This window comes from Mustela erminea, chromosome 6 (genome assembly GCF_009829155.1).
Source record: "Mustela erminea isolate mMusErm1 chromosome 6, mMusErm1.Pri, whole genome shotgun sequence".
NCBI lineage: Eukaryota > Metazoa > Chordata > Mammalia > Carnivora > Mustelidae > Mustela > Mustela erminea.
In genome coordinates, this window is record NC_045619.1 from 73,527,722 (window position 1) to 73,551,215 (window position 23,494).

Sequence of the window (23,494 nt, forward strand, 5' to 3'; positions counted from 1 at the left end):
TGGAACTGGCAAAAGTATACAAATATATTTAAGGGCTAAGTAAACATATACTGAGGAAATAATAAAATGTTTGTATTTAAAATAATATGGGTAGAGGGAGGTGAGCATAGATGAAACAAGATTAGCAATGAATTGATAGCTGTTGAAGCTCAGTAATGGGTACATACTGGTTCATTTTACTGTTATATGTGATTGAAATTTTCTCTAACATTTCTTAAAAAGGCAAAAAGTTGGGTGCATAATGCTAATAATTAGACAAGGTATCTGATAGATTGATGAAATCACAGCTAAAGTGTGGTCTGAGAGAGGTGGGAAGAAAATGAGCCAAATACGCTGTCTGAGAAAGATAAAAGTTGTTTCAAGGACAAAGATGATAATGTTAATTTTGACTAAATTTAGGCTAAAGATGTTATAAGTTAAACCTAGCAGATTATTTATTTTTAATTTTGTTCATTTCTGGTTGGATGGTCCTTCATGGCTGAAAGGAATTGAGTACCTGAGAAGCTTGAGAAAACTGTTTTGACTACTTGATAAGGTTGTTTTTTACCTGAAAAATATGTCCAGTATTTATTTTCTAATATGTGAACATCTATTGTATTTTTAGGAAACTAATGAGCAAAAACTTCACAAAATAGCCAACGAACTTTTGCTTACAGAAAGAGCTTATGTCAACCGACTTGACCTCTTAGATCAGGTAAGATTTTCCCTTTCAGGATAATTTTTTGGCATTGTACATTATTTTTAGTAATCAAGGGGTTTTAGAAACTATAAAGGACATGACTGTTCTTGGTCAGTGGAAGCTTTTTCTTTAAGAAAATCTTTAGGATTTTTAGCTTTGGCAGTGAATTCACCAGACACAAAGGGTTTCAATTCATAAAGAACAGATTCAAGGACTCTGAGTCACAAAATGCCTTGATCCGTATCTTTCAAAAATCAACACTACTATGTTTCTTGACCATTTATTATGATCCTAGATTCTTAGGATCTGTTATATTATACATATCTATTACCATTATAACCCAAATAAGAGACTGGCGATTCTCATTCGTACATGAGTATGTCACTGATTCTGTCTCATGCACTCTTCACCCCCATGTGAGTCATCTGAATTGACGGAGTAATAGGGCCAGAAGAATTTTGAGCCTTCACTTACTTGTTCAAGCTTGTAGGAGACCTCTAATACAGTGCCTGGTATAAAGTTGCATGGTCAATATTTGTTGGAAATGACATCCTACTTTCTCACATTTTGTACTCTCATCATGGAGCCTTGAGTATCATTTCAAATACATGTACATTTACAAGCAAAATTTTAAAATACATCATAAGAAGCACTTGAAAACCAAGGCCTCTTAATATTGTTTTAATGATAAAAAAAATAAGGTAATTGATAGATTGTTCATAGAGTCTCCTCTGACTAGAAGAGAAAGTTGCCATGTTTGAGTGTTGATTCTAAAAAGAATTATCCGACTTCTGCCATTGGAAAACTGAAGCTTCAAGGGAACATGCCATCCTGGGCAACCTTCTTATCATCGGTTCCCAGAGTGAACTCTAGCCCTGTTAGAGTGAGCCTTAAGGGATCAGATTAGGGTTCTGTTCTTTGAAATAATGAGTTTGTGACTTAAACACTAACTTTCCAAAGAATTTCACTGTAAGTCCATCAATTCATGTTGAGTTGGTACATTTGAAACAATTTTTCTCCTCATGGGTATTACAGACCTGAAATATTAGGTATTCCCATGTTTTTTCCTCTTAATCAGGTTTTGTGGTTTTTTGTTTTTTTATTTTTTGTTATTTTAGCCATATTAGCTTGTCAGCTACTATTGTTGACCTTTTAGAATTTTAGAGTATTAAATACTTACAATATCCTATCTATTGGAGTTTTTAAGGACATAATTTTGTGTTCTTTTTGCCTACCAAGAAAATGCAGTGGAGGTGAATTTAGAAAATTAACAACCATCTGGACATTATGAGGGAACAGACCTCCTTCTGCCTACATTTAACAGAATGGTAATTAAGAGGTATAGTAGCTCTAGTGGAGTATAGCTTAAGACTGCAATTATTTTTTATTGTTTTTAAGATATTCATTATTATGTGCAGGAGATCCTTTTATCCTCTTTTAAGTGTTCAGGTTATCATGCATTATTACTTAAAAGCAGGGAAACATCTGTGAGCTGAAATACTTTTACTTATCCACTGACCAGATAACTTACTAAGCACCTGTTCTGCTGGGGGAGCTAAACTATGATGGCCTCCCTCCCCAAGGGGGCATACAGTTTTAATAGGGAAAATGAGATTTATGCCAACAAATTACAGTAAAGGGCAGTATGGTATACATGCCACAAAATCATTCAAAACATAAAGAGGAGTGAAAAATACCACAGTTGTATATACAAGTTTTCCATCTCTCTTAACTCTACCTGTAGATAGGAGTAAATCCCTTTCCCTCAGTTGGAAATTCTCTGGCATAGAAAGATTAAAATCCCCTAGATAGAAGCATGGCTTAGGTTAGAGTCAAGTTTTCTAATTCTAATTCCTTCTTCTCAATCAAAGCATATATTCAGACATTTCAAAAATGATTTATTTCTTGAACCATGAACCTTTTTGTTGATTGAACAAAAGTTACTGAGAGCCCACTCTATGCCTAGCACAGTGCTGGGTGGGAACCAATAAATTTAAAGTAATGTTTGCTTTATTCTCTTATTCAGGTATTTTACTGCAAATTATTAGAAGAAGCAAATCGAGGCTCATTTCCAGCAGAGATGGTGAATAAAATCTTTTCTAATATTTCATCAATAAATGCCTTCCATAGTAAATTCCTATTGCCAGAGCTGGAAAAACGAATGCAAGAATGGTAAGAGGAGTAGATGGCAAATGATATGTCTAAGGCAGTCACGTTAGGTGCTGTGTTATTCGCTTTTAAATTGAAACAATACTGCACAGAGAGCTATAGCCAAACATGGGTATTAAATTTTTACCATAAAGACCACTGATAGGAATTGTGGTACACTTCTAGCTTTGGTTGAAAAGAATTTCATCTCTGCTCTCCAAACTATCTTTTGACTAGTGGAGATGAGATTTCAGGGGGTAATCTGGAGCTTTTAAAGCTCCATAGCAGGTCTTTTTACTATGTCATTCCTAAACTCCCTTTAAAAAGGTACTACTTTATTCTCTACCCATGTCACAGCAAGGTGGGTCTGATAAAGCACAGGGAGTGTATAGAAAGTGATCACTTCATTTGGAGTCCTATTAATTCACATACTCTGTAAGAAATCTTAATGCTTTGTTTCTTTGTACAGGGAAACAACCCCTAGAATTGGTGACATCCTTCAGAAATTGGCACCATTCCTTAAGATGTATGGAGAATATGTGAAAGGATTTGATAACGCAATGGAATTGGTTAAAAACATGACCGAGCGTATTCCCCAGTTCAAATCAGTAGTTGAAGAAATTCAGGTAATTGGACTCTTCTATTCAAGGCTATGAGTTAATTTTTCTGTACAAATCATAAGGTCTTCTGATCTAAATTTGAGATTGAGACATCTTGTGAGGCTCTATGTCTCAGGGGTTAGAGTATTGGTCTTCTAAATTGAGACATCTGTCTGAGACAGCCAAATTCCATGCTATTCTGAATTACGCAAAATCATCTCTGCAAAATTAACATATTTATTATAACATGCCTTGTGCTAAGTAGTAAATTCTCCATTTACATTTGAGTCTAGCTTTTATAAAGATCCACATAAATTTATAAAGTGAGTTCCCATTCGGGTCTATGCTTCTCTTGCTTTCTTTCAGAGGTTGAGATGATAGAATGAATATATAAATGAATATAAAGAATGATTGCCATAAACCCTGACATTCTGCAAACATTATTATTATGGGTGTGTGTGTGTGTGTGTGTGTGTGTGTGTGTGAGACTTTATATATGTATACTGATTTTTTTTTTCAATTTCACCAAACCTGGATAATGTGCTTTGATAACAGCATAGTAATTTCTGTTTGATTTTCTAAAGTTGTTAATTACTTATTATTATTTAATAAAGTTTAAAAATCAAAAAGGAATTCTATAGATCACGTAAGATTTTTATGGCAGGGATTCTGTTGCTCCTTCTCTGTTTTCTTTTGTGCTAGATCAATATTTTTAATTTTACCATTTTAATCCTTTAAATTTTAAAACTGTTTTTCATTTTTTCCTGCTGTTTGTTGGAGGAATTATAATATGTATTTTAATTTATCATCGTCTACTTCAGATTAATACTGACCTTAATTCTGTAAAATACAGGCATTTTGCTATGCACCATGCTTTTAGCCTGAGATACATTACCCTTGTATGTTTTAAATCGAATAATACAGAGATGTAATCATTTCTTATAACTTTATGTCTTTGAAGGAAGGGAGGATGTGAGAAAAAAAATCTATAAATATATTTATTAAACCATATATTTGCCGTTTCTGAAATAAGTTTCTTTCCACATAAAGTGGTAAGTGTTTCTTGCAAGGCAGAGAATGAATAGCAACAAATTTTCTTGGTCTTTGTTTATCTGGGAATATCCTTATTTTTTCTACACTGTTGAATTGTGTTGCTGGATACAGAATTCTTGGTTAATACTTTGTTGTGTGTTTTTTTTTTTCTTTCAGCAAAATGAATATTATTTCACTGTGCTCCGTCCTCTCTTGTTTTATATGGGAAGTTAGGAACTGTATTGATATTTTTTGTATGTGATGAATTGTTTTTCTCTTGATATTTTCAAATTTATTTCTTTACTTTTGTCTTTCAACAGTTTGAATAGGATGTGTCTAATGTGACTCTGTATTTTTCTTAGGGTTGAATTTCTTAGATGTGTAGGGTTTTTTAATTTAACAATTTTAGAAGTTTTCAGCCATCATGTCTTCAAATAATTTACTCCAATTACACATATGTTGGTATTTTTGTTATTCTACAAGTTTCTGAGATGGTTCATTTTTCCTTATTCATTCTTCTGTTCTTCAGATTGTATCATTTCTCTGAGTCTTTTTTTGAGTTCACTGATTTTTTTTTTTTCTCCTGCTGTCTGGAATCTGCTGTCAAGTCCCTGTGGTGTATTTTTCATCTCAGCTCTTGTGCTTTTCAACTCCAGAATCTCCATTGGTTCTTTTTTTAATGCCTCTTTCCTTCTTGGAAATTGCTATTTGTGCATTCATTGTTGTTATGCTTTTTGTGTTTTTCAAATACAATTTCCTTTAATTCTTTGAACATTTTTATAATGTTCATATCTGTATTCAGAGACAATTTCTTTTGATTGCCTTTTTTTCAGTTTACTAAATAGTAATAGTTTACTATGTCTTCGAATGTCTCTCTCTCTCTCTCTTTTTTTTTTTTTTTTTCCTGCTGAATATTGGACATTTTAGGTAACCTATTATAGCAACTCTGTATTCTGATTTCCTCCACTGAAAGTGGCTTTGGTTAGTTTTGTTTGCTTAGTAACTTGCTTAGACTAAATCTATAAAATCCTCTGGTATGCAGTTGCCAATATCTCTACTCACTATATGGTTTAATATTTCTGTGTGTGTGTGTGTGTGTGATTCCAGCCTTCTAGGGCTTGCCCCTATGTCTGTGTAGGTTATGGGGTCAAACAGTTATTGAACAGAGATGACTAAACAAACTACCTAGAGCCAGTAAGCTCTTGTCTGCTGATAGACCAGTCTATGCAGAGGGGAATGCATTTTAAAGATCAGACCATTTTCAAGTCTACTGGACTCTTTTACATCTCTTGTTTGCATATTCAAGCCTCATGGTAGCCTGGAGACTGTGCTGACTTAAGCGGTCTTCTGTCTCTACTGATCATTCACACAGCCTCAGCCAAGAATATTATTATCTAGCCTCCTCTCGCCCCAGCTTCCAACCGCAACTTCAGGCCAGTAGAGCCATTGGTCTTCCCCACTCGCCCACCTTCACTTTGACTGACGGTGTTGCTGGATGAGTGCATTGCCCACCACTCCAAATCTGAGGAGGCCTCTCAACTTTAGCAGAGACATGCCAGTCCCACAGCCAGTCCCACCCAAACTGAGCCTTCATTTGCTAAGGGAGGAATGGGTGTGACCCCAGGCCAGAATGCCACAGATTCTCATTGTTCTTACCCAAAGGTCAACAGTTTTTATAAACGCTTTTCAGATTGTTCTGTGCCTTTGGTCTATTTCCAGATTGCCAAAATGGTAGTTTTATCAGTTTTATCCAGCTTTCTAGTTGCTTTTTCCAGGGAGATTTTTTACTGTCTTTTCCCTTAGCCATAGACAAAAGCCCTGCCTCTTTCCATTCACTCTTTCTTTTTCTTCTCTTGTGATTAAACACTCATCTGCCTTTCTGAACACTGGCTCCTTTGATTCTTTTACCAGCCCCATTGACTTAAACTGGACAGAGTACAGGGTTGACTCCTTACATTCTTTTTGGCCTTCACACCCACATGCTCCTGGTCCTCTATCCATCATGTCCTACTGATGCCTCTAGGGTCGTTGTTTCTAGTTATTTCCTACCTGTAAACTGTCATAGTCCTTGGGAATCAACCAAGTTTAGAAGTTTGTGGTTTAGTCCCTGGACTTCTCTGAGCCAGAGTTTCCTCATGTAAAAATGTGGGGATCTGTAGTATTTTCCTATATTTCATCTACATATAATATATATATTTCCTGTACACATACACAATGGAATCAAATGGAATGACTAAACTTACATCATTAATATTTTATACTTAATTAAGGAAAGCTATTACTTTTTCAGCTTCCTTGTTGATTTCAGGCTCTTTATATGTTTTTTTCCTGGTCTGCACCATAACTTCCAAACTAATTTCCCCATATCTCTCTAAAGCCATACTGCAGTAGGTTAATATTAATACTTATCCTCTCTAATAATATTGCTCTCCTGCATGAAAACCTGCATTAGAAGAAGCAAGTCTAAACGCAGCTTACTTACTACCCCAGATTTTTTCTTCCTTATCCCCTGTTTTTATATATATATATATATATATATATATATATATATATATCTTATTTTATATTTATATTTATTTATATTTATATTTATATTTTCCAGCCAAACTCAATGTTACGTGTCCCACTGCCATGGACCTGCTCTCCAAGGTCCCTCTTTCTGCACTTGTCCCCTGGTCTTCCTTTCCCTTCCCAACAGAGGCTGCCCTCATTGGAGTTCATGTTGAAAGCTCTCTTGTCTGTGAAGGCTTTCGCTTCTTTGAATGCAAACGTTATGTCTTAATACAACTTTAACACCCGATAGTGCCTTGATCATGGTATGAGCTCAATAAATATCTTAATGGGATTCCTGGTTTATTTAATATGAACAGGAACACATCTTATTTTTCAAGTAATCTTTTCCCTGCCTTATGTTAACAGTTTATTAAAAATAAGGGCTATAGACTCAATTTTGCTGTAAAAAAAAGGAGATATATTCATAGAGTTCAGTTTCTAATGGAAAAGACTGACATGGCCTAATGAAAAATTAAAATTTTCTGAGAGATAATAAGATGCTCAGAACTTATTCTTCTATGTGGAGTCTTTTTTAAGTTCAAAGGAAATGGCATTTATGGTAACCTTATTATTAAATAGTCTCTGTTGAGTCCAAAGTCATTTAAAACAGTTGTGCTTAGTGAACCTCATTAAATATATGCATCTTTTAAAAAGCTCTGAAGCATTATTCAATAATGTGGCCAGACAAACCCTTCCAGTGACTAATTGAAGTGGTTGCCAGCAATCTGGAATTTTCTTTCTTCCTTCCTCCCATTCTACTTGGTTTTTCTTTCTGTTCTTAGACTAGATTGATGGGGCTCAAATTTTAATGTTCTAAGAATTTGGGGTATTTTAAAATGCATGTTCACAGGCCTTAGCCTCAGAGATTCTGTTTCATAGGTCGGGAAGGGGTTCAGAATTTGCATTTTTAACAATGCTTTAGATCGATCTGATGCAAGTGATCCACAGACCACACTTTGTAGGGAAATACTGCCCTTGAGGAAAGTTCTGCAGGACAGTGAGTTTTTACATTGGCTGACTTAATTTTTAAATCTTTCTTCAAAAACCTTTCTCATTGTAGAAACAGAAGATCTGTGGGAGCTTGACTTTGCAGCATCACATGCTGGAGCCTGTTCAGCGGATTCCCCGGTATGAGATGCTCCTGAAGGACTACCTGAGGAAGTTGCCCCCTGATTCTCCAGACTGGAATGATGCTAAAAGTAAATGCTTCTCTCCTGCCCTCTCTCTATTATGGGGTAATCAAGTGACCAGGCAGCCTTGTGATTAACAAGCAAGATATGTCTCATAGCCAATTTAGTAAAATATTGTTGCCAAAAACTAACCTCCCTGGAAATTGTCATCAACATCTCAGTTAGGCAAGCACTTCTGAGCCCAAATCACAGGTTTAGAGCAATGCAAATCGCATTTCTCCTGCTGATTTCACGTTAATCATTAACTTGAAAATCTGAAACTATAGTCTTAGAGAAATCTGGCCTAGCAATACATAATTACCCTCTCACAGGAAGAATACAGCCATTCAGAATTACTGGTGCTGCTGGTTAATTACATAGGTTGATGTATACCAAGAAAGCTAAAATGTAAAAATAACCTAAGCAAAGTTGGCTCTACCTACCCTGAAAGAGAAAAGAAAATGATGCTTTTTAGTGTCAGTTAACGTCTTCTCAGGAAAACTTATTCTTCTCGTTGTCTTGGTTTTTCATTAGGTCCTAATGAATGGGTTTTTTTTAAGGCCCAGGAGTTTCAATACTTTAGCTTTCTCTTGTACTTTTAAAAAATCAAAGCCAATGACTCTTGATCTCTAGGGGTCATAAGTTCAAGCCCCTCATTGGTTGTATAGCTTGCTTAAAAAAAATAATTTATAAGGGGGTGGCTCCCTGGCCCAGCCAAAAGAATATGTGACTCTTAATCTAGGGGTCATGAGTTCAAGTCCCACTTTGAGTGTATAACTTACTTAAAAATTTTTTTAATTTAAAAAAAAAAAAGGAAGGGCAGAATGCAAATTTAAGGGATAGAAATGGCTTAGTGTCAAGAACGAACAATGCTGCTGTACAATCTTAAAACATAGATACTTTGCTAATAATTTCTTGTCTTTATTATAAGTGTATCCTGGCAAGAGATGAGGAATACAGAATACAGTCTTTGGTCTTGGCAGCCTGGGTCTTTTTTTGAGCAGGATGCTTTCTCTGATACACTTCTCCCACCACCCAAGTGAGTCAACAACCACAGGAACTTCTCTTCTTCCCTTTCACCCTTTACAGTTTAGAATTATCCTGACTTGACTTCTTCCACTTTCCACTTCATGCCCACTTCCCATTCATCTGGGCTGTGTGGTTGGTTTTAGTGGCAGAAGAGGTAGTAGTAGGGTCACCACTCCTCTCTTCCAACTGCTGATCCCAGGTTATTTTATTCTGTCTCCCTCTACCTTGGATCCTGTAGGGAATGCACAGAATTGCCCCAATCAGGATAGTCCTCCAAAATCTAAATAAAAATTCAATTTCTTCTATACTCAAAGACTTAGACTTGCCCTAAAATGGCAGTGTCAACAATGAGAAAGTTAGCAACACTGTAGGGTATTTTATTACTCTCTTTGGTTGCCCATTGCTCCTAAAATTGTAAGGAAATCACAGAGGTGCTTTTAGAGACCCAAAGGAGAGAAGAAAGCAACACAAATGCATTTTGTTCAGCCATGGAACAAAGAAGGCAGAGAATTTGGTCTAGAAGAAATAAAGTTGTTGTAGTAAAAGAATTAATCAGGCTGGTATTCATAAGATAGAAAGGAAAGAGCAGGTCATGATTTAGGATTGAGGGCATTCCCTAAGGTTGATCCAGCAGGAGGCCTCAACCTCCACAGCTCTTTGCCAACAGTGCTGGAGGCCCTCCCTTGCCCATACCGGGCAGTTCCCATTCCCATCTCTCCCACCACCAGTTCAGTATAAAACCTTCCATCAGCATTGGCATCAGAGAATTCCCTGTCACCTGAGCAAGACTAGCACTGTGTGTGTGTTTTCCCGAAGAAAGTTGTTTATGCTTGGTGGTTAGTTTGCTCACAAAACTCACAAAACAGTATTCCTGCTGAAATGTTGTAGAACTTTGAGCCAGAAGACGTAGGTTGCAGCATGGCCCTAGAGTATCATAGTTGTGTGACCTTAACCAAGCCACCTCACTTGCTGTTGTCTCCTCTGCCAGGCGGGGCTAGCTAACCGACTCTCCATTCAAGGTTGTGTCAGAATGAAGAGACATAATATATATGAAAGCGTCTGGCAAAGCACCTTGTGCCAGTCTAGTGTACATGTATTTGTTAATTTTGAAGGTTCATTATACAGGTCATATGTATAGTTGTATATGACTGTTTACAAGGAAATGCCCTCATGTTCCAAGTAATCTGCTTACAAATGAACTCGCTAAAGTTCTGTTTGTAAATGGAAATTGCCCCTGCTTTTGGTGTCAGATGTGGTCATCAGTCTCAGATTTCTTCTTATTGTGGTATGTTACTCAGCTACCTAGTAGCATAGGAACAACAAAATACATTAATTTAATTTCTTTTTTTCCATTTAGAATCACTTGAAATTATATCTACAGCAGCAAGCCATTCTAATAGTGCAATAAGAAAAATGGTAAGTGATTTTCAAAGGAGTTGAGAATCTTCTAGTTAGATAATTGTTGATAACATAGCCTAATGTTATCTGTAGGTTTGGACCAAAATGAATTGATACAAGTGAACCAAAAAGATTCTTTATTAAATGTTTAGTGTTGTGGAGAATAATCCTCTCCCCTCTTCTCCCAGGTTTCAGTTTGCTCATAACTGACACATTTTATACCAAATTTATGCTTAGTTCCAATCCCTTCTGAATTATCCAGATTTTAGCTAAGGTCATTGTATTATTAAAGCCACTAAGGTAAAACCTTCCTTTATTTGGTCTTGCTGTGTTTTGCTTTAATTTTCTAGGAGAACCTAAAGAAACTGTTAGAGATTTATGAAATGTTGGGAGAGGAGGAAGACATTGTAAATCCTTCAAATGAACTAATAAAAGAGGGACAAATCCTCAAACTTGCTGCTCGGAACACATCAGCACAAGAACGCTACCTTTTCTTAGTGAGTATTATAGTGTGAGCTGGTCACATAAGAGTAATTGATTAACATTTTCTGTACATGTTGGAAAAGTAGGGTGCTTGCTTGCTAACCAAAACAATTCTGTCTAACCTGGTTTGGTCAACACTGTCAGGATTCCACAAAAGTGAATGTCTTTAGTAACTAAAACTTGTTCTTTCAAGGACACAAATCTTAGAGTATTTTTAAAATATTGTTCTGTGTACTTACCACATATCAGTTACTTTAGTAACACACAACTGAAGACAATTTAACCTGTCCATCATGATCTTAGCTATCAATATACGGAGGAAGGTATGATGTGTTTTCTCAAATGTTCCTTGTTTCAGATTCACTCCTTCCTTTAATTCTTATAGGTGAATGGGTACCATTTTCTGACTGGAGTTCTCTTCCTAATCCTCTCTGATCGCTACTTTTGTTCTTTCCAGTTTGAGGAAATGTATCCTCAAGCTTGTGAAGTTTGTGCCTAAAATATCTCTGTGAAAAGTACATGAGTTTGCCATATAGTTCCTTTTCACTGGAGTAGGTCCCTGTCCCTTCCTTTACTTCCTGGAAATGACATTTAGTCTGCGGCTTATCTCAAATGTAAGAGCTCTTCCTGGGGCATCCAGGCCATTATGTTTTTAGTCTTCTGTTCATTCCAGTTCCTTTCTCTATCGGTATACTGATAATCACAGTAATAGCCAATGTGGAGTAACAATAAGTTAACACTTAGTCCTAGCTCAGTAGATGTTAGCTGCTATTATGATTGTTATTAGAGTCACAGAAACAGAGATGCATTGGTCATAAGGCTACCCAGTGCCTGGCACATTCTCCGTGTGTGACTCACGACTGACTTTGGGCTACAAGGCAGTCATCCCACCATAATATGAGTTTAATTGGGAGCTTACATTGACATTTTCATTTTCTGGGTACAGCCTCCTTAGAAAGGTAAACTTACAGGAACTAAATATCACGTATAGGGGTGTTCAGGATCTCTCATTTTCCAAAAAGAACATTTGGTCACCATATTATCTAGCTGTTCTCCCGAGTTTGTGTAACTGAAGAAAACTGAAAATATATGTCTACACAAAACATGTTTATGAATGCTTACAGCAGAATTATTCATAATAGGCAAAATATTTGGACATATGGATATAGTGTTATATCTATGCAATGGAATGTTATATGGCCATAAAAAAGAGAATATTGGTACATGCTACATGGATAAACTTTGAAAGCGCTGTGACAAGTGAAAGAAGCCATTCACAAAAGTCCATGCTATATGATTTCATTTATACGCGATGTCCAGAGTAGGCAAATGCAGAGAGGCAGGAGATATAAGTAGTAGTTGCCTGGGGCTGGTGGGGAAGAGGAAATGAACATAGGGTTTCCATTTGGAATCATAAAATGTTCTGGAATTATTCATGAGGATTGCACAATTTACAGCTATATTAAAAACCACAAATTGTACATTTTAAAAGGGTAAATTTTACATTATATAAATTATGTCTCAATAACTTTAAAAATTTATAGATTTTGTCCAATTTAACTGTAAAAGTCTTCATTTGAGCGCACAAAAGTACTTCACCTCTCAGAGGTTATATAGAGGGCTAAAAATGTAAAGCAAGGATTGTGATGTCCTGTCAGGGTTCAGAGGCCTATTTATTTTGAAATACAGATTTTATTACCCAGGTGTGGTGAGGCCACTGGATCAGGAGACAGTTGCCATGAGAAACATCATTATACTCACAGATTCCCAAAGGGAGAGGCATGCCATAACATGGGGTTACTGAGAAAACAGCGGGGTCCATAAGGGGGCAAAGGGAACACATGTGAGCAAGAGCCTTTCTTATGGTTCAGTGAGAAAGAAGGGGCAAGACAGCATAAACAGGTTTAAAATCTGCTCGTTTAAATAATTCTGTCAGGCTCTGGGACATGCAGGGGCTGCTCTCTGGTACCTGGTCCTGGCAGGGGAATACTGGCCCAGTAAGGGCTTACGAAAGAAGACGGTGGGGGTGGGCTCTGGATGGGTTGCTTTCCACAGGAAAGGCGTGCCTGTAGGTGAGTCATTTCCTACTTCTAGGAAGTGGGTAACCCTAAGAGGGACAAGTTCCTCTGTTGTCAGCAAAGCCCCAAGATGTCAAATCATCAAGAAACAGATCAAAAAAGACATACTTAATATACTATTTTGGGTAAAAGGCATAGAAGTTCATGTCTCTTCCCTTTGCCTTTACCCTTCCTTTAGGTGCTTTGGTACTGCTCCTTTCCTGTCTTCTGGATTATACTACAGTTTCAATAGTTAAGCTTCTAGCTCTGTGTCTAACCGATTGCCTGGGCTTAATTTTCACATTTGAGAATTACTCTGGAAATTGTTTAAGGTTGAATACCTTGTTGCAGAGCCAAATTAAGCAGCTCTTTGGAGGACAGATGGCAAAGAGCCTTGGGGGAATACAGCCATAGTGACTTTGAAGAAAGGACCCATCTTGTTCCAGTTATTATAAGCTATTAAACCTCTCTTTGCCGTTGCCTCCCTGGAGGATGGAGGCATAGAGCAGGAGTTCCCGGAATTCGTCGTGGGAAGACCATCTTAGAAGCATGTCTGTAGGTCCATTCTGCTAATCCCTGCATGCCGCCTACCTCCACCCCTGCTCTGTCTTTGTCACACACGCTTCCTCTTTGCAACACACTTTTCTTGCCATAGAGCATCTTGGTTGTTTGTATGTAGAAACTTCAGAAGTACCATTTTTATCCTTCTGTCTCTAGAAAATGAGGGCTAGTTTTCGGGTATCCTACCCTGGTGATCTCACATTTCTCTAAAGAGCCCAATTGCATGTAGAATCCGATTTCAGCTTTCAGCTGAGCCTCCCATGTTTGCTCATTCGCTGGCCCCCACACCATGCTTTTTTCTGTTACTGCCGGATACTCTGTTGACTAAATCAATTAATCACACACCTGACATCTGAAAGTTTAAAAAAAAAAAATCACTGGATTATCCCATAAAATGGCCCAAGAGGTTTTATTCTTGGCCCTTTGTTGTTCTGGTTTTTATTTCCTTATTGCTTAGCAGCTTTTAGGTTTTTTGCCCCTTGACTCATTTAAACTTTGAATACAAGAGCAGGCACTGGGAATTTTTTCCAATCATGTACTTTTACAAACTTTAAAGCAAACTTTAATGAAACTGTCTCTGGTGAAACATAACATTGAATTGTTTCACTCATATATTTCAAGACCTTTGAAATAAGTAGCTGAGGACCACTGGAGATGAGGAAGGGGGACTCTGTGCTTTTAATAAAATCAAGGCTGCCTTCTAGCTACCACTTTCAGAACTTACCCCACCAGCCAGAGATCACACATTCCTCACGCCTTCTGGCCATGGATAAAAAGCAGTCTCCTGCACTGAAAGGGAAGGCCATCTCCTTGGTGCTGCAGTTGCTCTGAGTTCCTCTTTGAGCAGAAACCCACACAGAAGGGGATGGTGGCTTTTGCCACAGCAGCAGGGTTCACAGAGGGAGCAGAGGACATCTACGGCTTGGTAAACAATATTTTATGTCCGTACGCTCATACTTTGACCTCTAAGAAGAAGAAAAAGAGTATTTATGGACTAGCATTAGATTGTGATAGGAGTTATGTAAGGCTAATAAATTAACCTTACATGTAATAGTTATTGACAGTTTATAATGTAACGTGCCACTTAGGAAGCATCTGTAATTGGGGAAGTGTAATCCTGCAAGCATAAAGTGGAAAGAGAAACATATCATTTATAAGATAGTCTGTCATCTTGTATGAGTGTCACCACAAAAACCACATGCCTAGAACTTCCATATTCATGGACTGTTTCTGTAAAATGACAAGACTTTGCTGAACCTTATAAAGTGAACTTGAGTACAAGTAGTAGATAACTCAGAAATTTTATGCCACAGCATTACATTTGTCGCTCAGTTTGCGGAAACATGAGGTGGTGGTTGCCATCTTGAAGGTTGAGCCTTGGAGCCCCCGGGTAACTCAGTCAATTAAGTGTCTGACTCTTGATTTTGGCTCGGGTCATGATCTCAAGTCGTGAGATGGAGACCCATATTGGACTCTGTGCTGGGCGTGGAGCCGTTCTGGGATTCTCTCTCCCTCTGTCTCTGCACCTACCCACTCTCTCTCTCTCTCCCCCTGTCAAATAAATAAATCTTGAAAAAAGAAAGTCGAGCCTTGTGCCTGTTGGTGGCTGCTTTGCAGTTCTATGTGCACTGTTCACAGCCTTGACCAAATCACCTTCTGAGAAGGCCTTCCTACAAAATCGGAAAAAAGTGTTAACAGGAACAGTTAGCAGCAAGCCGTCGTCTTAATCAAGCTGGGGTGGGGAGGAGAGATTTTCTGAGTGTTTTCAAGTCCCTGAATCCCATGTACTGCAATGAGGCTGGGGATTGCCACACTTAGAACGCAGGGGACAGTTGATGGTAGGTCATTAGGGTTCCCTGTTGGCAGTGGAAATGTGAAATGTGGTACTGAGGTGCATGTGCTCCAGGGTGTTTAGTACCCTTTTATTTCTGCATTATCCAGTGTGGAAAATAAATTTATGACACTTGGTTACAGGAAATAGAGTGCAAGGAACAGCTGATGAGAAATCTGCTTTCAGAATGAGTGCAGTGGGCAGTGTCCCTTAAACTAGTCAAAATGTTTTAGAAATCCGTGCACATCTCTTGTCTTGATGACTCTGTGGAGCTCAATGGAACCTCTCAGAACAGGACATTTTTCTGGATTTAATCCTCTGACGAAGACTTTCATATATAGTAATCCTGAGACATGAAAGGTTACATAGTGCACAAAGTTTAAGTCCCCAGTTGTTCCTGTCTTTGAAAAATATATGTAACTCTAGAAGCAGTGTCAGAAACAATAAATATGAAGGAGGTAGAAGTATGGGCCTTCTTTAGGAATCCACCTACAAATTAACCTAAATATTTAGTCTTTGTTCCTTTTGCATGTTTCAGTATTTTCAAAAGTGAATTAAAAGTCTTCCCAAACTTACTCTTTGGTCCTAATTAGTAGGGGTGGTTCTTTTTTTTTTTTTTTTTTTAATTTCTTTTCAGCGTAACTATTCATTGTTTTTGCACCACACCCAGTGCTCCATACAATATGTGCCCTCCCCACTACCCACCACCTGGTTCCCCCAGCTTCCCACTCCCCGCCCCCTCAAAACCCTCAGGTGGTTTTTCAGTGTCCATAGTCTATCATGGTTCACCTCCCCTTCCAATTTCCCTCAACTCCCTTCTCCTCTCCATCTCCCCATGTCCTCCATGTTATTTGTTATGCCCTACAATAAGTGAAACCATAAGATAATTGGCTCTCTCTGCTTGACTTATTTCACTCAGCATAATCTCTTCCAGTCCTGTCCATGTTGCTACAAAAGTTGGGTATTCATCCTTTCTGATGGGGGCATAATACTCCATAGTGTATATGGACCACATCTTCCTTATCCATTCGTCCGTTGAAGGGCATCTTGGTTCTTTCCACAGTTTGGCAATTGTGGCCATTGCTGCTATAAACATTGGGGTACAGATGGCCCTTCTTTTCACTACATCTGTATCTTTGGGGTAAATACCCAGGAGTACAATTGCAGGGTCATAGGGAAGCTCTATTTTTAATTTCTTGAGGAATCTCCACACTGTTCTCCAAAGTGGCTGCACCAACTTGCATTCAGGATGGTTCATTCTTGAGTAGAAATGGAGCATTATACATAATTTGATTCAGTTTCAAAATAAAGTCCTTCTTTTTAAAAGAAGAACTGGTAAAGCAGATCTTTAAAAATTTTTTGCTAAAATAGATGACTTTTCTATCCATACATGATAAATTCTTAAGATGTAGGCCAATAAAAAACAGTAGCTTAGTTTTTTACGTAAGGTTTAGTGTGTTAATCCCACATGTTCTAAAATAATAACGGGTTTTTTAAAACTTAATATTAAACACACTGGCAAAATTAATTGTTAAATAATACTTGTTTCCTCTACCAGCTATTGTAGACAATTAGAAATTTTCTTGCCTAAGGACTTCAGCTTATATGGTTGAGAACTTCAATTCCTGGTGTATGTAAAGTTCTTTATAAATTGTTGTTGAACTTAATTGAACTTATTTTCTTCATAGTATAAAATGATAATTTGTTTACTTAAATATCAATAAAATATTATGAACCAATAAAGGGAAGTATAAATGTTAAAATAAGGTAATTTTGATGCAAGCATAAAATCTCAATATAGTGTCTAAATAATCTTGCTCACGTAGAGGGTATGATATTCCCTAGGGCTACTTGTAATACAGGTTGCTTCCTTCCTCCTTGTTTTCCTGTTTACTGATGTGTGCCCTGTGTCCTTGCAGTTCAACAACATGTTGCTGTACTGTGTACCAAGATTCAGCTTGGTGGGCTCTAAATTCACAGTTCGAACCAGGGTTGGCATCGATGGAATGAAAATTGTGGAGACTCACAATGAAGAATATCCACACACTTTCCAGGTGTCTGGGAAAGAGAGAACACTGGAATTGCAAGCCAGGTGAGAGAAGCCTTCCTATCACACAGCTTTCCAAAAGCATCAGAATGAGTTGTAGGACTGAATAATTCTGAGGATCTTTCCCAAATGAATACTATAGACCTCTGGGAATCTGGATGGACATAAGGAAAGAAACAGAATCTCTTAAAACGCAGGAATCATGTTATCCCTTTTGATTCTTCATTAGTGCCTAGAGAGTAGTTTTCAGACAGTAAGAATTCAGTACATTAAATTGACTCTTCAGATTTGCTAGGTGCTCAGAGAATGAAGTGGTTGCGTTCAAGCCAGAGTTTTGAGTCTTGTAAGAAAGGGTACTCCCCTAACCCCTCTTCCCTCCACTCTTCCTTTTGGTGCCAATGTTCGTTGATGCATCAGAGAGGCAGAGTATAAAAGGTAATGATTCTCCTGCCACATTTGGAGGATATAGGAAGGGGGACCATTTGGGGTTATAGTGGCCTCTAGAAACCAGGACTTCTGGAAGGCATGCTTCTTCATACAAGCTTTGTTGAGTTGGGAAGAAGGATGGGGGTTCTGGCACCCATCTGCTTAACATAACCAGGTTAGGAAAGAAAAAACTATGAGATACAATGGCTTATAGCTACCTTATGTGTAAACCTCTGAACGATAGAGTGCTGTCAGGTTTTGAAATATCTGCCTGAGAAGACTACCTTCCATCTCTCCTACAAAGGCTTATCATGGTGCGATTTGGGAACCTTCAGAAGGTCACACAGATCAGGGGGTTAAGTACCAATCCTGACTCTCTGATGGTTCTGATATCCGAGAATCTGGAGACTCAGCACTTCTGTTCCTTTCTGTTCTCTTACACCAATAGTATATGGCTGCCTAGATGAACCCATCCTGGATATTTGTATGTAGTAACTGTGTCGAAGTTTGAAGTTCATACTTTTAAAGGAGAATAATTCATTTTAGCAGAAATCTTCCCAGGGAATCAGGGAATTGGTGAAATTACAGTGAAGGGAAATAGGGCAGGCTGGTACAGTTTGAAGAAGTAGCCCTTTGGTTTCCCACAGAAAATCTATACTGAACGTGCCATTACTTAGCTTCCAGGGGACTGGCCTAAGGACTAGAAGGTGGCATTTCAAGCATAAGTTAAAAGCGTAGAGGACTTGGCTTTGCATGGCATGCTTTTCCTACCTTATGGTGGGATTTGGGCTCCAACCACCAAACCCAAGGGAAGAATGTGTTATGTATGCTGTGTTTGGAGGCTCCTGACCTGAGTCCTTGCTCAGTGCTTGGTTTACTGAGCAACTGGTTCTGGCAAACAGGGAGGTTGCATCAGTAGTTCTGACCATCAGAGGAGTCTTCATTGCAGAAGAACTAAGACACCACTGCTCTGAAATCCAGCATACTTCTAAATCTGCAAACCCAGGAGAGGTGTTAAAACAGCAAAAGAAAGATTATCAAGGTTTTTGGGGGGTTGGCTAAATGGAAACCTTAGCTACCTGATGAATTTTCTTAAGTACAAACAGTAATCACTTTGTAGAGTTCCAATATGCAGTATTGGATATATTTTAATTAGCATTGAAAACATAGAGTCATTTTTCCTTAAATTTCTTATTCCCTTAATCTCATTGCTCAGTTATATTTATGATGATATGGTGAATTGAAGAGCTGAATTAAGTGATTACTTTTCATCTTGTCTATGATTCTTTGAAGAATAAGGACAAACATTGAAAGTCTTAGAACATCAGAGTGTTATGGGGGTTACATGAGCCCAAAGTTCAGTATGTATTTGGAGATATTTAAAGATCATTCTCTTCCAAAGCCACCTGTGAAAAAAGGGTTCTGCTTTTCCTGCTAAATGAGTCAGCCTGAAGACTGACCTTTTAAACTCTGCTTCCTCTTTCATATTTAAAAGAATATTAAGTATTCTGTCTTGTAGACTTTTTATGTAATTATTTTATATTGCTAATTGAACAAAAAAATAGTAAGTAAATTAGAGGAGTAAAAATTCTGCATGACTTGAGAAAGTAGAACAAAAAGCATTAAAGACTTGTCAAGTTTCTTTGCATTTCAAAAGCTAGAAGTATCTAGGAAATAACTGTGTTTCCAGAGCAGCAGAACTCATTTTATCCAGGCAGGGGACTGCAGTAGTGAGAAATCTCTTTTGAGGGACAAGATTGAACACCCCCCACCACCAAGGCTGTTGGTCCAAGGATTCCCCAGGTGAACAATAAGCAGACTCTTCCATTTGAGGGCATGGATTCCAGCAGCATTCTTGGCACATCTTGATGTTCATGAAGAAATTTGCATGAAAGGTAGATGATGTCATAGGAGCAAAACTCCTGCCAGACTCACCCTATGTGATACCTGGGAGTGAGGCATGTGACCTTCAGGCTGGAACTCCAACTTAGCCCTAGCCTACCAAACACATGCAAATAAACAGAGCCCACTTTTGGCATTCTTCAAATTCCTCCAGCATAGAGATCTAGCTCTGTCCAGAGTCTACTAAAATGGGGACTTTTCTAATATACTCTGTAACAGCAGCCAGCTGGATAAGCTACCTGCAAGGGAGATGAAATAAATAAAATTTGCCTCAATAGGAAAATGGATTTGACTATAGTCAAGGAAAATTTTTCCCAATAGGAAGTATTAAATACTGAAGTAAGTCCATTAACCTGTGAAACTTCCTTCCTACAAGCATCTAAAATGTTTGCTTTGCTTTATCTGTAATAGGTTAAATACAGTATTGCCTAAAGCTTTCTAGCAAAATTGTGTATCAGAGGAAATGTTAAATAGCTCCCTGAGGCCTTACAAAGATGTTTTAGATTCTAGAGGATAATTATAATATTTTCTAAGATGGTTTGTGACCAGTAGCCTTCAGAAGCCCCCTGTTTTTTCTTAAAGGTGAATTGGAAGACTGGTTGTGTATCTGGTACAAAGCTAAATCTGTAGTTACCTAACATACTGAGCTAGATGATGGTTGTTAAACTTAATATTAGGGCAATTTATTAGTGGAAGCTAAATGTAACTCTCCCAGCAAAGTGGGTGGTGTAAAACTCTGTTTTAGGGGTGCCTGGGTGGCTAGGTGGTTAAGTGTCTACCTTCCTTTTCAGGTCATGATCTCCAGGTCCTGGTATAGAGCCCTAGAGCAGGCTCTCTGCTCAGTGTGGAGTCTGCTTCTCCATCTCCACACTCCCCCCCATGCTCGCTTGCCCTCTCTCAAATGAATAAATAAGATCTTTTTAAAAATTAAAGATAATAAAACTCTGTTTAAGAATTTATTTGTTCAGGGATGCCTGGGTACCTCAGTTGATTTAGCACTGACTCTTGATTTCGGTTCAGTTCAAGATCTCATGGTTATGTGTCAAGCCTCCAGTCGGGCTCCACACCCAGCTTAAATGATCTCTCTCCCTCTGTACCACCCACTTTCTTAAAAAAAAAAAAAAAAAAAGGCATTAGTTTGATTGCCAGCGATTCTGTTTAATTTTTATTATAACTCCTTCCTAGGCATCCCTGAATTTTCCAGAAAGTTGGAACAGCATTAAAGCATAGTTTTATTCATGAGGTGTAACTCATTAATGTTCTATATTCACTTGAATTTTGTTTTGTTTTAGTTCTGAGCAAGACAAAGAAGAATGGATTAAGGTAACCCATATATCTATTTTTTTATTTTTGTTTTTTGGTAACCTTCGTCTGTGTGCACAAACATGCTCATATAAGAGTGTACACATATTGTCATCAGAACAAGGTCATTTAATTTTTAAGATCATTCTTACATCACAGACATTTGTTTGATAAAGCATTTTCATTAATTTGCATGTGATATTTTAATGTGTGCTCTGAATCTCCTTTATATTTTAGGCTCTTCAAGAGACCATTGATGCTTTCCATCAGAGGCATGAAACCTTCAGAAATGCAATTGCAAAGGATAATGACATGCAGTCAGAAGTTTCTGTAAGTTGAAATGAATTCTTTAAGTTCTTTTCTCTTTGCAGTTGCAGATCTGTCTAATCATTTCCTTATGTTGCCTTTTCTCTTTGCAATGCCAGACCTGGCTATTTAGACAGACTCTCATTCTTTCTTACATGAATACAATAGTGAGTGCCTTTGTGTGGTGCTTAAACTTCTTTACACCTTTTATTTCTTTTCCTAGGTCTTGAGTTTCAAAGCAAGATATGAGCAGTGTTGTCAAAGTGCTTTTTAATAAATAAGTAAATAAGTAAATCCATAGATGGAAATGACAGCTTTTTCTATTAAAACTCGATCCTATTTAGACTGCTGAGCTGGGAAAAAGAGCTCCGAGATGGATCCGAGATAACGAAGTAACGATGTGTATGAAATGCAAAGAGTCTTTCAATGCACTGACAAGAAGAAGGCATCATTGTCGAGCATGTGGACATGTAAGTGAGATTTCTTAATGATCATAAGGTTGCTAGTAACCAGAATAGGTGTTATATAATCATCAAGTTTGAAAAGACAAAAAAAGTTATTTAATTAATCAGCCACCTAATTGATAAACTTATTTTGGTGATGACTATTTGCAAAGCACTGTGCTGTGTCCTGGAGAAAAATGGTAAACAAAATGATACCCTTCTTCACATATCTTACATTCTAATGGAGAAAATAACAAAAGTCAAGTAAATAGACAAATAAGCATTTCAAATTACTATAAAAACAATAAAGAGACAATGAAGAGGTGAGAATGGAGAATAATGTTAATGTAGGAGGAATTAAAACCACTTTTACTTAGAAAAATGAAGACCTTGGGCACCTGGATGGCTCAGTTAAGCATCTGACTCTCTATTTCACCTCAGGTCATGATCTCAGGGTCATAAGATCAAGCCCTGTGTCCAGCTCCATGCCCCAGCAAAAAGCCTGCTTAAGATTCTCTCTCTTCCTGGGCGCCTGCGTGGCTCAGTGGGTTAAGCCGCTGCCTTCGGCTCAGGTCATGATCTCAGGGTCCTGGGATCGAGGCCCGCATCGGGCTCTCTGCTCAGCAGGGAGCCTGCTTCCTCCTCTCTATCTCTCTGCCTGCCTCTCTGCCTGCTTGTGATCTCTCTCTCTCTCTGTCAAATAAATAAATAAATAAATCTTTAAAAAAAAAAAAAAAAAAAAAGATTCTCTCTCTTCCTCACCCTCTGCCCCTCCCCTCTCCCTGTCCCCTTATTAGAAAAATAATAATAAAGAAAAGAAAAATAAAGACCTATCTGAAGGTTGTTATTTAAGCTGATGAGGGTGAGAAGGAGCTAACCATGCCAAGGGAAGTGGGAAAGGTGTGGAGTGGCACTCTATGTCAGAAGCCCTGAGATAGGAGAAGGTTGGGTCTACTCTTGAGGTGCCAGAGGTCATGAGGCAGGAGCCCGATGAGTAAGTAGAACTGTGGCATAAGAAATAGTTAGCGGTAAATAATAACCAAAGGAGTTGATGTCCTTGAGAAAGCAAGAGACGGAATGTAAATAGCATAAGTGGAAGTTCAGGCTTCTGCTGGGAGAGGAGACTTCCCTCCATTATAACAAAAAAGAAAAAGGTAATGATGGGTGCAAACGTGGGTGTGTTTTTGATTTTGTGGTAGGAAATTTTCAGCATAATGATAACTATGTTGTCATTGAAGTATGAGAAAGAGTCATGGGCTGAAAGAAAAGGGCGTAAGAGTGGAGGGGGGAAGAGTCAAGAAAGAGGGCTCAGTATGAAATAGTTGTCTCTGGGCAGGAGAGTGAGCGTTCCCAAGGAACAGGTGTGGACTGCTCTGTGCCCATTAGAGGTTTATGGTTATGCATGTAAAGGGACACTCAGTCCATTTACTGGCAAGGTTGTTCTCTCACAAAATTCAATACCTCTGGCCAGAGAAGGCAGGTGACAGGTTTTCAGTGATTTGTTTCATATAGAAAGCGTGAGGAAGAAG

General features: G+C 38.0%; 1 protein-coding gene across 6 annotated transcripts in view; it reads left to right on the forward strand.

The window, feature by feature from the left end:
• Positions 1-23,494, forward strand: part of FGD4 (FYVE, RhoGEF and PH domain containing 4) — a 202,178-nt gene that overhangs the window by 169,031 nt on the left and 9,653 nt on the right. For all 6 annotated transcript variants that reach the window (XM_032349951.1, XM_032349952.1, XM_032349954.1 and 3 more), the window contains 10 exons: positions 605-694; positions 2,706-2,851; positions 3,297-3,453; positions 8,072-8,210; positions 10,567-10,625; positions 10,958-11,104; positions 17,459-17,631; positions 21,207-21,237; positions 21,454-21,546; positions 21,867-21,992. In XM_032349951.1, coding sequence (XP_032205842.1) covers positions 605-694; positions 2,706-2,851; positions 3,297-3,453; positions 8,072-8,210; positions 10,567-10,625; positions 10,958-11,104; positions 17,459-17,631; positions 21,207-21,237; positions 21,454-21,546; positions 21,867-21,992 — 1,161 coding nt within the window. The remainder of the gene's footprint in view (positions 1-604; positions 695-2,705; positions 2,852-3,296; positions 3,454-8,071; positions 8,211-10,566; positions 10,626-10,957; positions 11,105-17,458; positions 17,632-21,206; positions 21,238-21,453; positions 21,547-21,866; positions 21,993-23,494) is intronic.